We start from the raw sequence: 18,037 nt of genomic DNA, 5'->3' as shown, positions 1-18,037 counted from the left end.
GCTGACTGAAGAGCCTTTGGGCCCTGAATAATACCATTAGCAGTGGTAACCGGGTAGTACATGCCAGAGGTCTTAGGTGAGATTCTGAGACATTCTGGCTTCAGGTATGACCCAGTGTATTTACAGCTGTGGTGGCTACAAGGCAAGACTTCTGGTTGGAAAAAGCAGAGGGAAGAATAAAGGGGATTTTGTTTTGCTGCTTAGGTGCCAGCCCAGCCACAGTGGGGAAGACCACCAAGAGGGCTTTTGGGGTCCCCGATTCCAGGCCTTGGCTCTTAGATGGTTTTTGTCGACCTATGGTATTTGGCCCTTAGATGGTATTTCTCGAATACCATCTAAGGGTGAGAAATACCATCTGAAGGGTGAGTCCCAGATTTGAGAGCATTCACCACAGGCTGACTGGAGAGCCCTTGGGCCTTAAGTGAACATTGGCAGTACCCTGGCAATACTCCCTGTGGGCCTGTGGTGGTGGACACGGGGAGACTCCTCTGACTGGGGAAAGGGGAAGGAAGAGTCGGAAGGACTTTGTCTTGTGGTTTGGGTGCCAGCTTAACCGCAGTAGGATAAAGCACCAGGTAGATTTCTAAGGTTTCTGGATCCAAATCCTGCTCCTGGATAGCATCTCTGGACCCATCTGGGGTCTGGGGCAACTCACAACCCTGAAGGCAAGAACAAAAGACTGGCTGGCTTCACAAACTGCTGATTGTAGAGCCCTAGGGCTTGAGTGAGAACATAAATGGTAGCCCTGTCGTGGTAACAGTGAGCCTTGGGCAATACCCAGTGCTATGCTTGTTTCAGGTCTAACCCAGCACAGACCCAGTAGTGATGGTCACAGGGCTGCTTGTATCACCACTCCCCCAGCTCCGGGCATTTCAGCCTAGAGAGAGGGAGAGACTCCATTTGTTTGGGAGAAAATAAGGGAAGAGAACAAGAATCTCTGCATGGTAATGCGCAGAATTCTTCCAGACCTTATCCAACACCATCAAGGTGGTACCTCTGTGAATCTGCAAGAACCACGTTACTGGACTTGTAATGCCCCCAAATGCAGTTATCTCTGTGGTGGCCAAAAACAGATCACGGCACAAAAGTCCCTTCGAATACCTGCGAAATCTTTCCCAGTAGGATGGGTACAAACAAGCCCACACTGTGAACACTACAATAAATATCTAACTCTTCAATGTCCAGACACTGATGAACATTCACAAGCATCAAGACCATTCAGAAAAACATGACCTCACCAAACGAACTAAATAAGGCACCAGGGACCAATCCTGGAGAGACAGAGATATGTGACCTTTCAAAAAGAGAGTTCAGAATTGCTCTTTTGAGGGAGCTCAAATAAATTCAAGAAAACACAGAGAAGGAATTCAGAATCCTATCCAACAAATTTAACAGAGATTGAATAATTTTTAAAAAGCAAATTCTGGAGTTGAAAGATGCAATTAATACACTGAAGAATGTATCAGAGTCTCTTACTAGCAGAATTGATCAAAAAGAAAGAACTAGTGACCCTGAAACAGGTTATTTGAACATACACAGTCAGAGGGAGACAAAAAAACAATAAAAAAAAAATGAAGCACACCTACAAGATCTAGAAAATAGCCTCCAAAAGCCAAATCTAAGAGCTATTGGCCTTAAAGAGGAGGTAGACAGAGAGATAGGAATAGAAAGTTTATTCAAAGAGAGAATAACAGAGAACTTCCAAAACCTAGAGAAAGATATCAATATCCAAGTACAAGAAAGTTACAGAAAAGCAAGCAGATTCAACCCAAAGAAGACTACCTCAAGGCATTTATAATCAAATTCCTATCTGAGGACCTTGATAGACCCCTATCTCTTGCCCTATACAAAAAGGTAAAGGATAAAGAAAGATCCTAAAAGCAGCAAGATAAAACAAACAAATAACATACAATGGACCTCTGGTACATCTGGCAGCAGACTTTTCAGTGGGAACCTTGCAAGCCAGGAGAGAGTGACATGACATATCTGAAGTGCTGAAGGGAAAAATATTTTACCCTAGAATAGTATACCCAGTGAAAATATCTTTCAAACAGGAAGGAAATAAAAAGATTTTCACAGACAAAAGCTTAGGGATTTCATTAACATCAGACTTGGCATACAAGAAATACTAAACAAAGTTCTTCAGTCTGAAAGAAAAGGCTGTTGAGCAGTAAGACATCATCTGAAGGTACAAAACTCAGTGGTAATAGTGTATACACAGAAAAAAACACAGACTATTATAACACTGTAATTGTGGTGTGTAAACTACTCATAGTAGGAAGACTAATAGATGAACTAATCAAAAACAATAACTACACAACTTTTCAAGTCATAGTACAATAAAATATAAATAGAAACAACAACAAGTTTTTAAATGGGGAGACAATATTTGAGTATAAAGGTTTTATTAGTTCTCTTTTGGCTTGTTTGTTTATGCAATCCAATAATTTGTTATCAGTTTAATACATTGTAAGATATTATCTGCAAGCCTCATGGTAACCTCAAATCTAAAAACATACAACAGATACACAGAAAAATAAAAAGCAAGAAATGAAAAAGCACTTCATAAAATTCAACATCTCTTCATGATAAAAACCCTCAAAAAACTGGGCATAGAATGAACATACCTTAACATAATAAAAGATATATATGACAGACCCACAGCTAGTATCATACTGAAAGAGGAAAAACTGAAAGCCTTTCCTCTAAGATCTGGAACATGACATGGATGCCCACTTTCGCCACTTTTATTCAAATAGTACTAGAAGTGCTAGCTAGAGCAATCAGACAAGAAAAAGAAACAGGGCATCCAGACTGGAAATGAAGGGTCAAATTATCTGTCTTTATAGATGATATGATTTTATATTGGAAAAATCTAAAGACTCCACCAAAAAACTATTAGAATGGATATGAATTTATCCATTTACTGAATTGTAAAGTTGCAGGATACAATATCAACATACAAAAATCAGTAGCATTCCTATTTGCCAACTGTGAACAATCTGAAAAAGAAATCAAGAAAGTAATCCTATTTACAGTAACTACAAATAAAATTAAATACCTAAGAATGTACTTAAAGAAGTGAAAGATGTCTACAATGAAAACTATAAAACAATGATGAAAGAAATTGAAGGGGACACAGAATGTAAAGGCGTTCCATGTTCATGGATTCAGAGAATCATTATTAAAATAATTATACTACCCAAAGCAATCTACAGATTGAATGAAGTGTCTATCAAAATACCAATGACATTCTGCACAGAAATATTATAGAAAAAACTATCCCAAATTTATATTAAAAGAGATAGCCAGAGTAGCCAGAGATATCCTAAGCAAAAAGAACAAAACTGGACCAATCACATTACCTTCAAATTATACTATAGAGCTGTATAACCAAAACAGCATGGTACTGGCATAAAAACAGACACATAGACCAACAGAACAGAATAGAGAACCCGGAAACAAATTCATACATCTACAGTGAACTCGTTTTCTTTCTTTTTTTTTTTTTTTTTTTTTTTTTGAGACACAGTGTCACTCTGTCACCCAGGCTGGAGTCCAATGGCGCGATCTCAGCTCATTGCAGCCTCCGCCTCCCAGGTTCACGCGATTCTCCTGCCTCAGCCCCCCAAGTAGCTGGAACTATAGGCACGCACCACCATGCCTAATTTTTTTTTGTATTTTTAGTAGAGACAGGGTTTCACCATGTTGGCCAGGCTGGTCTTGAACTCCTGACCCCATTTGACCCACCCACCTCGGCCTCCCAAAGTGCTGGGATTACAGGCGTGAGCCACCGCACCCAGCCAGTGAACTCATTTTCAACAAAGATGCCATAAGCATACACTGGGGAAATACATGGTTTCTTCAATAAATGATGCTGGGAAAACTGGATATCCTTATGTAGAAGAATGAATCTAGACCCCTATCTCTTGCCCTATACTAAAATGATATCAAAGTGGATTGAAGACTTAAATCTAAGACCTCAAACTATGAAACTACTATAAGAGAACACTAGGGAAACTCCAGGACATTGCACTGTGCAAAAATTTCTTGAGCAATACCCTACAAGCACAGGCAACCAAAGCAGAAGTGGACAGATGGGATCACATGCAGTTAAAAAGCTGCACAGCAAAGAAAGCAGTTAACAAAGTGAAGAGATAACCCACAGAATGGGAGAAATTATTTGCAAACTCTCCATCTGACAAGGGATTAATAACCAGAATATAGAAGGAGCTCAAACAACTCTATAGAAAAAAAAATCTAATAATTTGATTTTAAATGGGCAAAAGACCTATATAGACATTTCTCAGAAGACATACAGATGGCAAAAAGGCATGTGAAAAGGTACTCAACATCATTGTTCATTAGAGAAATACAAATCAAAACAACAATATATAATCTCACCCCAGTTCAAATGACTTTTATCAAAAAGACAGACAATAACAAATGATGACAAGGATGTGGAGGAAAGGAAACCTTCATACACTGTTGGTGGGAATATAAGTTAGTAAAGCTACTGTAGAGAATAGTTAGGAAGTTCTTCAATAAACTAAAAATAGAGCTACCATATGATCTAGCAATACCACTGCTAGGTGTATATCCAAAAGAAAGGAAATCTGGATATCAAAGAGATATCTGCACTCCCATGTTTATCCCAGCACTATTCCCAATAACCAAGATTTGGAAGCAACCTAAGTGTCTATCAGCAGATGAATGGATAAAGAGAATGTAGCACATATGCAAGATGGAGTACTATTCAGCCATAAAAATAGAATGAGATCGTATCATTTGCAATCACATGGATGGAACTGGAGGTCACTATGTTGAGTGAAATAAACCATTTACAGGAACACAAACATCATATGTTCTCACTTATTTGTGGGAGCTAAAAATTAAAATAATTGAACTCATGGAGATACAGTAGGATGATGGTTACCAGAGGCTTGGAAGGGTAGTGGGGGCACAGTAGTGAAGTGGGGTTGGTTGATGGATACAAAAACATAGTTAGAAGGAATGAATAAGATCTAGTATTTGACAGCACAACAGGGTGATGATAGTCAAGAATAATTAAATTGTACATTTTAAAATAACCAAAAGAGTATAAATGGCTTGTTGGTAACACAAAGAATAAATGCTCGAGGTGATGGATACCCCATTTACCCTGATATGATTATTACACATTGTATGCCTATATCAGAGTATCCCATATACCCCATATATATATATATACCTAATACATACTCACAAGAATTTTTAAAATATGTGTAGATAGATAGATAGATAGGACTATCATATGATCCAGCAGTCCTACTGCTGAGCATTTAGCCAAAGGAAAGAAATCTGTATATCAAAGAGACACCTAACACCCCCATGGTTTATTGCAACACTATTCATTATACCCAAGATAAAGAATCAACCTAGGTGTCCAACAGATGAGTGAATAAAGAAAATGTATATATACACAATGGAATACTGTTTAGCCATTAAAAATAAGATCCTGTCACTTGCAGCAACATGAATGGATCTGGAGGTCATTATGTTAAGTAAAATAAACTGGGAATAGAAAGTTAAACGCTGCATGCTCTCACTCATATGTGGAAGTTGATAAAAGTTCGTTTCACAGAAGTAAAAGGTAGAACAGAAGATACTAGGTGCTGGGAAAGGGGATGGGGATAGGAAGAGAGTGGTTAAAGGATACAAAATTAGAGCTAGATAGGAGGAATAAATTGTATAGTACTGAAAGATGACTATGCTTAACAGTAGTGTATACTTTCAAGTAGTGCGGAGGATATTGAATGTTCCCAACACAAATAAATGACAGATGTTTAAGATGATAGATATGCTAATTACCCTGATCTGTTCACTGTACATAAGTCTACATGTTAGCTTTTTTGAAATTCTTAGTTTCAAAACCACATGCTGCTCTTCTCAGTTTTTGTTCATATTCTTTCCTCTACATGAAATAGACCTGCCTCACCCTCCACCCACCCTAACACCCATATGAGTAAATCTACTTGTTCTCTAAGGCCCAGTTTAAATCTCCTTTCTCCGTATAATATTAGACCCTTAGTTCTAGCTCAGGCATGGCATTTTATTTACAGTACTCTATGTAACTTTTATTGGAAAGTAACATATACACAGAAAATATATACAGATTATAAGTTTACAGCTTGACAAATCTTTACAAAAGGAATACCTTCGTATTACCAGCATCCAGATTCAGAAACTAAACATTGCCATAATCCTGCCTCATAACCTCTTACACTCACTCTCTTTACCAGCACCTCTCTCGTCAAGGGTAACCTCTGTCCTGGCTTCTAATGCCACAGGCTAGCTTTGCTTGTTTTTGAACATTACATGAATGATGTTATACAATATACTATATTTTTTATCTGGCTTTTTTACTCAATATTTGTACAATTTGTACAACTGTACAATGTTTGTACAATTTATGCATTTTAGTTTATTCATTCACACTGCTACGTAGTATCCCACTTGTGAATATATACCATAATTTCTTAGCTCATTCTTCTGCATACGGACATTATCCTTTTTTCCATTGTAGTTTTAACTTGCATTTCCCTGATGACTAATGAAGTTGAGTGCCTTTCTTATATGTTCTTGGGCCAACTGGGTATCGTCTTCTGCGGAGAACCTATTTAAGTCTCTGTCCTTTTTTCTCACCTCTTCTATACATTCATGAATGGTAGGTAACTACATCTCACTCATTTTCTACTGACACAGATTCTGTAAGAATGTCATACTGTTTACATTACAGCTGTATGTATTTATTAAGATTTTATGCAGAAAAGTAAAATTGAGGGCTGATCACTGTTCTTCAGAGGGAACCTTTTGAAAATGTTGTAGTGCAACCAGTCAACAAATATGTATTGAGTACTGATTGCATGAAATTCTACTTGAGTCATCAGTAAAGAACCACTTATTTAACTACAAACCATCTTACAAACCATTTTACAAACCATCTTTACCTCTCTCTTCCTTAGTTTTCTCATCTACGAAATGGTATGATTACATCAGATGACACTAGGGTCTCTTGGCTTTTTTTGTTTTCATGTATACAACCTTGTGAAAATTTGAATTTATCCTTTTACTAACATGAGTTCAGAAATGTTCCCAACTATTGAAGAACTAAGTGTAGTATAATTGGATCTGGATGGAAATTCAAAGATGAGAGATGGTTACTCAGGAATTTACTGGGTCAAGGCCCCTTCTTTCAATGTTTGTTAATTCTTAATCTATAGGTAGTTACTGTCGATAATCATAAATCTGGACATTTTATATGCAGTTAAATTTTTTTTTTTTTTTGAGACGGAGTCTCACTCTGTTGGCCCAGGCTGGAGTGCAGTGGCACGATCTCGGCTCACTGGCAAGCTCTGCCTCCCAGATTCACACCATTCTCCTGCCTCAGCCTCCCACGTAGCTGAGACTACAGGCACCCACCACCACGCCCGGCTAATTGTTTTTTTATATTTTTAGTAGAGACGGGATTTCACCGTGTTAGCCAGGATGGTCTCAATCTCCTGATCTCATGATCTGCCCACCTCAGCCTCCCAAAGTGCTGGGATTACAGGCCTGAGCCACCGTGCTGGGCCTATATGCAGTTAATTTAAAACAACGGAGACCTCAGGCAATCCAAAAATGAAAGTATGTATACAAAGAGAGCTCATACTATATGTAGAGTATGATCAATATATTTATCACATATGTGTGTGTCTTTGCTTTAAAAATAACAATCCAAATTCACCAAAAGAATAGTCATTTTTTAAAAGCCTGAATACACTAAGCAGACAGCCCCAGTTTCCCCTTCCACCACACACGTGTCAACTATAAATCTTTCTGTCTGTATGGATTTCTGTACTGTGGATATTTCATATAAATGGAATCATACAATAAAAAAAGAATAGTTATTTTAGCTGGGCACAGAGGCTCACCCCTGTAATCCCAGCGGCTCACCCCTGTAATGCCAGCACTTTGGGAGGCCGAGGCAGGCAGATCACCTGAGGTCAGGAGTTCGAGACCAGCCTGGCCAACATGGCAAATCCCTGTCTCTAGTAAAAATACAAAAAATTAGCTGGGCATGGTGGTGGGCGCTTATAATCCCAGCTACTCGGGAGGCTGAGGCAGGAGAATTGCTTGAACCCAGAGGTGGAGGTTGCAGTGAGCAGAAATCACGCCATTGCACTCAAGGCTGGGCAACAGAGCGAGACTCTGTCTCAAAAATAAAATAAAAATAAAAAAAGAATAGTCATTTTAAATGGCTTCTTCATAGGCCATGAGAACTCAAGCCTTTAAGATTTACTTTTTACTGTGATTAAGTAAAGACACAAATTTCTTTTTAAAATCTTGAGGATTTATCAGATGACTTCATAAACTATGGGATTTTTTTATTAGCAATTTATAAACTTCAGGTTAAGGTTCTTAACCTGTGAATCATGATTCACCATGACTGAATCTTTTTTGTAGGATTATTAGCCAAAATGATGGAAAGGAAAGGCAAGTCCTGGTTAAGGAGGGTCATATATGATAGTTTTTTATATATAAATAATTTAACTCTTCTTTAGTTTTGACTTCAAGCAAAGTAATCTTTCAGATATATTGTTCATTGTGTAGTTACCACAAAAAAAAGCATTATCAATGAGTTTCAAAGGTGATATATTAGTATGATCCTAGTCTAAGGTCGGCTTACTAGTACTACTATCATTGTTCAACATACTATATCATTGTTCTGCCCAAAACACAGAACAATACGAAAACGATAAATTTCTTTTTTCTTTTTCTTTTCCTTTTCTGTTGTTTTTTTGTTGTTGTTGTTTGTTTTTTTTTTTTTTTTTTGGAGACAGAATCTCACTCTGTTGCCTAGGCTGGAGTGCAGTGGCGTGATCTCTGATCACTGCAACCTCCACCTCCCGGGTTAAAGCAATTCTCCTGCCTCAGCCTCCCAAGTAACTGGGATTACAGGCGCCCGCCACCATGCCCAGTTAATTTTTTTTTTCTGTATTTTTAGTAGAGACAGGGTTTCACCAGGTTGCCCAGGCTGGTCCTGAACTCCTGAGCTAAGGCAGTCACCCACCTCGGCCTCCCAGAGTGCTAGGAATACAGGCATGAGCCACCACACTCACTGGAAAAGACCAATTTCTTTATGGTTAGGGTCAGGCACTTTTGAAGAGTTTTCTCTCCAGAGTCTTAAGATCTATTTACTCCTTAAAAATAAGGGAGGATTACAACAACTTTTCCACTTTCTAAGGCTCAAGCTAATTAGATATTTGACCATATTACTTGTACTTCATTTGTCTTTCAGATTGTCTAGCAAATGTTTTGTTTGATTAATACTTTTAAGGCAATGTAATTCTACCATGTCTTTGGGACCTCCCAAAAGTCCCATATCCTTTATTGTCATTTATAATATTTGAATACTAAGACTCACTAAAATAACATTATGGGTCTAGGTAAGTCTTAAGAGTCCTTTTAATGGAAAATTGATAATTCTTAATTATTTTTATAAATATTAGGAAAAAATTTAATGATGTAATTTTGGTTACAATACAAGCATTCAGTTTACTTTTTTTTTTTTTTTTAATTTTATTTTACTCTACATTCCGGGATACATGTGCAGAATGTGCAGGTTTGTTACATAGGTAAACATGTGCCATGGTGGTTTGCTGCACCTATCAACCTGTCACCTAGGTATTAAGCCCCGCATGCATTAGCTATTTGTCCTAATGCTCTTTCCTCCCCTCACCGCCCCACCAACAGGCCATGATGTGTGTTGGTCCCCTCCCTGTGTCCATGTGTTCTCATTGTTCGGCTCCCACTTACGAGTAAGAACATGCAGTGTTTGGTTTTCTGTTCCTGCATTAGTTTGCTGAGGATGATGGCTTCCAGCTTCATCCATGTCCCTGCAAAGGACATGATCTCATTCCTTTTAATGGCTGCATAGTATTCCATGGTGTATATGTACATTTTCTTTATCCAGTCTATCATTGATGGGCATTTTGGTTGGTTCTATGTCTTTGCTATTGTGAATAGTGCTGCAGTAAACATACATTTGCATGTGTCTTTATAATAGAATGATTTATATTCCTTTGGGTATATACCCAGTAATGGAATTGCTGAGTCAAATGGTATTTCTAGTTCTAGATCCTTGAGGAAGCTCCACACTGTCTTCCACAATGGTTGAACTAATTTACATTCCCACCAACAGTGTAAAAGTGTTCCTATTTCTCCACATCCTTGCCAACATCTGTTGTTTCTTGACTTTTTAATAATCGCCATTCTGACCGGCATGAGATGGTATCTCTTTGTGGTTTTGATTTGCATTTCTCTAATGATCAGTGAAGTTGAGATTTTTTTCATATTTTTGTTGGTTGCATAAATACCTTCTTTTGAGAAGTGTCTGTTTATGTCCTTTGCCCACTTTTTGATGGGGTTGTTTGTTTTTATCTTGTAAATTTAAGTCCCATGTAAATTTAAGTCCCATGTAAATTCTGGATCTTAGACCTTTGTCCATAGGTAAATTGCAAAAATTTTCTCTCATTCCATAGGTTGGTTGTCTGTTCGCTCTGATGATAGTTCCTTTTGCTGTGCAGAAGCTCTTTAGTTTAACTAGATCCCAGTTGTCAATTTTAGCTTTTGTTGGAATTGCTTGTGGTGATTTCTTCATAAAATCTTCTCCCATGCCTATGTCCTGAATGGTATTGCCTAGATTTTCTTCTAGGATTTTTATGGTTTTGGGTTTTACATTTAAGTCTTTAATCCATCTTGAGTAAATTTGTGTATAAGGTGTAAGAAAGGGGTCCAGTTTCAGTTTTCTGCATATGGCTAGCGAGTTTTCCCAGTACGATTTCTTAAATAGGTTTGTAGTTCTTGAAGAGGTCCTTCACTTCCCTTGTTAGCTGTATTGCTAGGTATTTTATTCTCTGTAGCAGTTGTGATTGGGAGTTCATTCATGATTTGGCTCTCTGCTTGTCTATTGTTGATGTATAGGAATGCTTGTGATTTTTGCATATTGATTTTGTATTCTGAGACTTTGCTGAAGTTGCTTATCAGTTTAAAGAGTTTTTGGGCTGAGACGATGGGGTTTTCTAAATATAGGATCATGTTGTCTGCAGACAGAGACAGTTTGACTTTGTCTCTTCCTATTTAAATATCCTTTCTTTCTTTCTCTTGCCTGATTGCCCTGGCCAGAACTTCCAGTACTATGTTGAATAGGAGTGGTAAGAGTACATTCTTGTCTTGTGCCGGTTTTCAAAAGGAATGCTTCCAGCTTTTGCCCATTCAGTATGATATTGGCTGTGTTTGTCATAAATAACTCTTATTATTTTGAGATATGTTCCATCAATACCTAGTTTATTGAGAGTTTCTAACATAAAGGGATATTGCATTTTTTCGAAGGCCTTTTCTGCATTTATTGACAGAATCATGTGGTTTTTGTCATTGGTTCTGTTTATGTGATGGATGACATTTATTGATTTACGTATGTTGAACCAACCTTGCTTCCCAGGGATGAAGCTGACTTGATGGTGGTGGATAAGCTTTTTGATATGCTGCTGGATTCAGTTTGCCAGTATTTTATTGAGGATTTTTGCATTGATGTTCGTCAGGGATACTGGCCTGAAGTTTTTTGTTGTGTCTCTGCCAGGATTTGGTATCAGGATGATGCTGGCCTCATAAAATGAGTTAGGGAGGAGTCCTTCCTTTTCAATTATTTGGGATAGTTTCAGAAGGAATGGTACCAGCTCCTCTTTGTACCTCTGGTAGAATTTGGCTTTGAGTCCATCTGGTCCTGGGCTTTTTTTGGTTGGTAGGCTATTTATTACTGCCTCAATTTCAGAACCCGTTATTGGTCTATTCAAAAATTCAACTTCTTCCTGGTTTAGTCTTGGGAGGGTGTATGTGTCCAGGAATTTTTCCATTTCTTCTAGATTTTCTAGTTTATTTGCGTAGAGGTGTTTATAGTATTCTCTGATGGTAGTTGTATTTCTGTGGGATCAGTGGCGATATCCCCTGTATCATTTTTTATTGGTTTATTATCATTTTTTATTGTTTTATCTGTGGGATCCGTGGCGATATCGCCTGCATCATTTTTTATTGCTATTTGATTCTTCTTTATTCATTCAGTATGCTTATAGTTATCAATTAGCAATAAAAATACCTCATCTGTTAAATAAAGGGATTAGTGCACCTCTCTGTGCAAGTTCCTCATCTATAAAATATGTTTAATAAAACTACCTGTCTTAAGGTTGTTGAGAGGATTAAATGATTTAACACAAAGAAAGCACTCAAAAAATGTCAGGTATGGTTAGGTATCCCATGACTATATTTTACCACAAGTCTTTTGTGATTCATTGTTTATATTTTTGTACCATTAAACAATGTTTACCTTTAACTTGTACAATTAAATTTGTGACATGAATGAATATTAAAGACTGAATTGTTACCATGGATTTTGAGTGATGTGTTCATAGTCATATTGAATATTAGGCTTAATTTCAGGCTTAAAAATGTACTTTTAAACAAGGAGCAAGAGAAAAAAAAACAATTCTTTCTTCTTTTTTTTTTTGAGACGGAGTCTTGCTCTATTGCCCAGGCTGGAGTGCAGTGGCGCAATCTCGGCCCACTGCAAGCTCCGCCTCCTGGGTTCACGCCATTCTCCTGCCTCAGCCTCCCGAGTAGCTGGGACTACAGGTGCCTGCCACCACGCCCAGCTAATTTTTTGTATTTTTAGTAGAGGCAGGGTTTCACCGTGTTAGCCAGGATGGTCTCGATCTCCTGACCTTGTGATCTGCCTGCCTCGGCCTCCCAAAGTGATGGGATTACGGGTGTGAAATTATTTCATTTTTAAAATGACATTAGAGTGTTAGTGATCGCATAAACAGAACATTCTCCGTTACTCACCCTTTTTTGAGTCTTGCAAAGTATAATCTGACACTGAGTTAAGAGTTAATTGACACTGTATCTTGCTTGGTCAACCTGCAGTTAACGTTATGAAGCAGGAAAATGAGATGTAAACTAACAAAGATCTCCACATGGCCTGGAATGACCAATGGTTTGTTATATAGCACAAAATTGAATAAATATTATGTAAGTACTTACTAAATTAGATTTTTAAAAGAATCATTGAATATCTAGATTTTTCTTAATGGGGAAAGGTGTCCTATTGAAATTCTTTTTCTTTAAAAATTATAACCACTAGAAATTGGATAAGGCCACCTCACAATAAAGAGTCCTCCCCATCAAAGAAGGGTTCGTGTTGAGGTAACCCATCATTTAAGAGTATGACCATTTCTACATCTGGCAGGAAGTTGAACTATACAACTTCTGATTTATTTTTTCAATTCTAACATTTCACAAAATTAAAGAAATTGAGAACCTATTCTAGGTATTGTTCTTGTTGTTTTTACATTGATGCCCTCTTTATTTTCTGTTTGAAATGAGTTATCAAAGCATAAAGTTTTGAATCATAGGCAGTTTTCTTCTGACATGATTCAGGAGGAATAATTTGAGCTATTTATGTCTACAAAGTACTTTTAATATTTATCCACCAGAGTATTTGACAATGAGGTTGTTATATCCTTCCAAAAGGTAGAATAAGTATCAAAAACCAGATGGAATTGGATGATTTTGTGAAATAACCACACAATATAAATTGTATTGAAAAACAAATTTGGCATTGGTCGTCTGTATACCAAGAAAGACAAGAAACTTTTTATCTGAGGAACGTGAGCTCTTTTAAATTACTGGGCCCAGTGAGGCATTAAAATGTGAAAGTAGTCATCTCTCACTCCCCTCTTTGAGCTAAGTAATCTGCCTGCTGTATGGACTTTAGACTGTCACCACCAAGTAACCATAAACTAACCTAACAATGCCATATGCTAGGCACCATAATTCATACCCTATAGTTCAACAATGTATAGCAATTACTAATCAGTTATTTCTCTACACCAATGAGAATTCTTAACAAACAATTTTTGTAATTGCCCCCTCTCCTAATTTGTCCTTTTTTCTTTAAAAACATGAGCCTTTCCTTCATTCTCTGGAGCACTTCTCAGCATTTCCCAGTCTGCAGTCCTCAACCTTGACCCAAATAAACTAAACTTACTATATTAATTTTGCTCACTTTATGTCTTTAGGTTGATGATACTTAACATTACTTCTTTTGCCAACCTTTCTCCTACCCCTTCTGCCAAAGTAAAAAATTTTGGTTTACTAATGTAATGAAAAAAAAAATCAAAATCTGAAACACAGATGGAGAATAGAATGGATATATTATCTCTCAAATGTCTCATTACACTGCCTCTGTTTATTTGATTTCAGTTTTTTACACCCATTTCTGCCAGTGCTGTCCTAGGATCCGGAGGGGGGCAATGTTTCTTCTTTGCTTTTTTAAGTCTTTTAATGTGTTTCTTTAATGTTTATTATAGTTTTAAATACAGATGGTCTTACTATGACCCTTAAATCCTGTTCCTAGTGCTGAGAATACACTGGCGAATCCAATAGGTATGGTCACTGCCCTGCTTGAACTTAGTGTGATGAAGAAGACAAATAAATTAACTATTGTGTAATTGTAACTCATGCAAAGAAAAGAAACAGATTACACTGATAGGGAACATGATGAGGGTGTGACATGAGGACATTGCTTTAGTTGGAAGAGATCCTTTCAAAAATCATAAAATTTAAGCAGAGACTTGAAAGATAAGAAAAGTAATGTTCCAGGTAGAGGAATCAACATGGGTCAAGTCCCTGGGGTGCAAAAGAGCCTCATTCTCATTTTCTTTTTGTGCCGGTTTGAACCATAAAGAACTCATTTAACTTGCTTCTGAAATTGTTATGATTTGATGCAGCTCGTTTCCATTGTCAGCACCCAAAATAGTTACCTCTTCACTTTGCTCCTTCAACCTTGCAAGACCCCCTGAGCCCTCAAAGTATCAAATTTAGTCTCAATTTAAATATGAAGCTGCTAATACTACCTATATGGGAAACTTTCAGTACACATTAGTTCCCTTTCTGCTCGTAGCATTGTTGGTGATGTGTTTGCTGGGCTACTCCTTCCCATCTAACCCCCAGGGGTATGCAGGATTTGCTGTGGGAATAGGGAAGCCACAAACAAGAGAAATACCATTGTCTCCAGACCTACCCTTATTCTTTCTGTATTAAGGCTCCCAGGGGTCTCTGCCTCCTCTTGAGTCTCTCCCAACTTAACTTCTTGAGCTCAGGTCACTTTAGGGATGTTATCAGGACATTCAGCAATCTACAAAAAGACCCAAGTCCCGGTTTCATTACACCCTGCCCACCATGTGTTCCAGTTGTTTTCATTTCTTTTCTGCATGACTTCATCAAGAAGCTGTCCTGGTTGATGCTAAATGAGAGGTGAGGTGGAGACAAGGGAATTCCTCTGGCTTCCTCTTCATTCATATTTCCCAGGTAGTGGTTCTCCCAAAGGCCTTGGTGGCCAGAATAAGGTGTGGCCTTGGTCTGCTGCTGAACTGGTAGAGGATTGACATTTTACCTATGACTGGCAGCTCTAGAGAAAAACAGAACACCTGATTCCAGTAGTAGTTAAGACTTGGTGTGTCTCCAGATCCCACTTGAAGTTACTGTCTTACAAAGTAACTTTTTTCCTAGCAATACTAGGGATGGTGGGGGTAGAAGGAGGATAACACTAGGACCTTTGGAACCTCTCCCCTTGCCTGTTTTTTCTCTTATCAGTAAAATGAGAGTGTTGGTATATTCGTAGGGTCCCTTTTAGTTCAAACATATCATGTTTCTAAATTTTAAACCACCTAGTAGTATTATCTCTGTCTGATGTGCATGATATGTATATTGGAAATTATCCCAGTATGTGAGCCTGATACATATGTGGAAACTTACAGCCCTACTGGCTGAGCTGGATATATTCATTTATGAGCACTGGTTGGGATTGTAATTCGAAAACTTTGTACCAACATTATATCTTACTGCAGGATTTATGAATGTTATTGAAAGCAGGACTATATACCCTGAGGTTGAAGCCAGCTAACTAAACCTGAGTTAACATGCATCACCAAAGAGTGATGATCATAGACATTGTGGCAAATGACTTGAAAGATCCTTTGCTTCACTTTGTCAGAAGGATCAAATTGTATTGAAATAGCACCCTGCGATATAATTCTGAATTCTGTCACTCTAAATTGGTCCTTCCTTCTTTTGCAGGAGCTATTGTGACAATCTTGGTTACCATCCATTAAGTGCTGCTGATTTTGGAAAGATCATGAAAAATGTCTTTCCAAACATGAAGGCACGTCGTTTGGGCACAAGAGGCAAATCTAAATATCCTTTACCAGAATGGTGTTAGTAATATCTCTATGTTCTCACTTGTTATAGAACATCTATTGTTGTAGTTCAACTGGCAACTTTATTTAGAAATAAACTTCAAATTAAAGCAACTCAAAAGCTTAAGTAGAATAATTGCAAATGTAACTTTCACAGGTATTTATCACACTATGAAAGAAATAGCAAATAATGGTTTATTCATAGATTAGAATTGTGATAGATTTTACCTTAGTCTATCAATGTAAAGTGTTATTAATGGTCTGATCTCCTTTAACAGTAAGAAGTTTTGAGGCCTGCCATATGTTTAACAATTATAAGAATAAAAGTGGAAAAAGAGGCTAGCTTATCTTCATTTCTTCCTTTAATTTAGAAACATAGGGGATCTCCTTGGCAAAAAAAAAAAAAAATCTTATGGAACTTTAACAGAAACACTAATCTTTCAGTACAAGTAGTTTTCAGCCATCCATTTAAAGCCCATATTAAAATTAAAGCCAGAGTACAGAAAAGGTCCTTCTTGTGATGGAGAAATACTTAGGAGCAAACAGAAATAAGGAAATTAAAATTAAGAATTCATTATAGTTCTTTCTCCTCTTAGAAGAAGATTGTAAAATAGACGGTCTCTGTATCATATTAGGATTACATCCATTTTCTCCCCCTTAGCTCTTGTCTTTTTTTCAGAGCATAAAATGGAGGAGATGAGAGGAAGGGGAAGGGAAGAAACGTGCTTTTCTAAAATGGTTCCAGGTGTTCTCTAACCACTAGTTGCACGACCTATTCTTGCTTCCCAAATGCAAACAAAAATGTTTTGATGTGTCTTTGGCATGTTACAGGCGATAATCCTGTATGTTTCAGTGGAAAAAGAGAAACGAAAAGGTTAAAGCCCTTGTGACACTCTTAAGAGTTGTTTTTGTCCCAGAGCCCTGGGCTAAAGTTTCCCTTCCCTGTGCCAGGTTTCCATCTGGCTATTCCTTTCCTTCTGACCTGTTTGTTACTGGTGGCTGGCACAGCATATTAGGAACATTTATTCATAAAATTTATAACAGATGAGAATCTTTTCATTTAAGACAGTAGTATTTAACATTCTAAAGGGGTATTTCAGTTTCAAAAGAGTAAAAGTGTCCCAGGTTTTTAATATTAAGGTTTTTCTTACTGAAGAATTCAGAAAGTAGATGTTATGTCATGTTGATTTTTTTTTCTCATTTCATATATGGTTACTTTTAAAGTGCTGTCTGTATAAGCAATTCATTTAATTTTGAATATTTAGACCTTAACTGTTTATTACATATTGCTACAGTGGACTAAGAAAAAAAGCTTTTGTTCATATGCCAACACTGCCCAACCTTGACTTTCACAAAACTGGAGATGGGGTAAGAATTCAGCCTTTTCTTTTTAATAAGTAAAATTGTACCTTTATATTAACATTGAAATGCATCCTGCAAAGTCTCATTTGGTTAAGGCTAGCGACTGTGCCTTTTACAAATAAGAAAAAAAAAAAAAATCACACAGTGGCTGAAAAATGTTAGTGTATATGACCTACGTCAACATGAAATTTGGAGGAACAAAAGTTTCGAAGTTACTGATTTCTCGATATTTCCAAAATACATATTGACTATATGTGTGTATAGTCAAGAGGAAAAAGTCAGTCATCATGTAATATGTTTTATAGGAATTTTAGAAAAAATATGTGGCTATTGGCATAGTTTTGACA

General features: G+C 37.3%; 1 protein-coding gene across 2 annotated transcripts in view; it reads left to right on the top strand.

Annotated features, from left to right (window-relative positions):
* The window catches only part of RFX7 (regulatory factor X7), a 154,801-nt gene that overhangs the window by 122,215 nt on the left and 14,549 nt on the right, over positions 1 to 18,037 (top strand). For both annotated transcript variants that reach the window (XM_055099050.2, XM_055099048.2), the window contains exons 6-7: positions 16,210 to 16,330; positions 17,616 to 17,696. In XM_055099050.2, the coding sequence (XP_054955025.1) occupies positions 16,210 to 16,330; positions 17,616 to 17,696 (202 nt within the window). The remainder of the gene's footprint in view (positions 1 to 16,209; positions 16,331 to 17,615; positions 17,697 to 18,037) is intronic.

Source organism: Pan paniscus, chromosome 16, assembly GCF_029289425.2.
Source record: "Pan paniscus chromosome 16, NHGRI_mPanPan1-v2.0_pri, whole genome shotgun sequence".
In the NCBI taxonomy this organism is placed as follows: Eukaryota; Metazoa; Chordata; class Mammalia; order Primates; family Hominidae; genus Pan; species Pan paniscus.
Note: the sequence above shows the minus strand (reverse complement) of the source record. Positions and strands in the feature narration are given on the sequence as shown.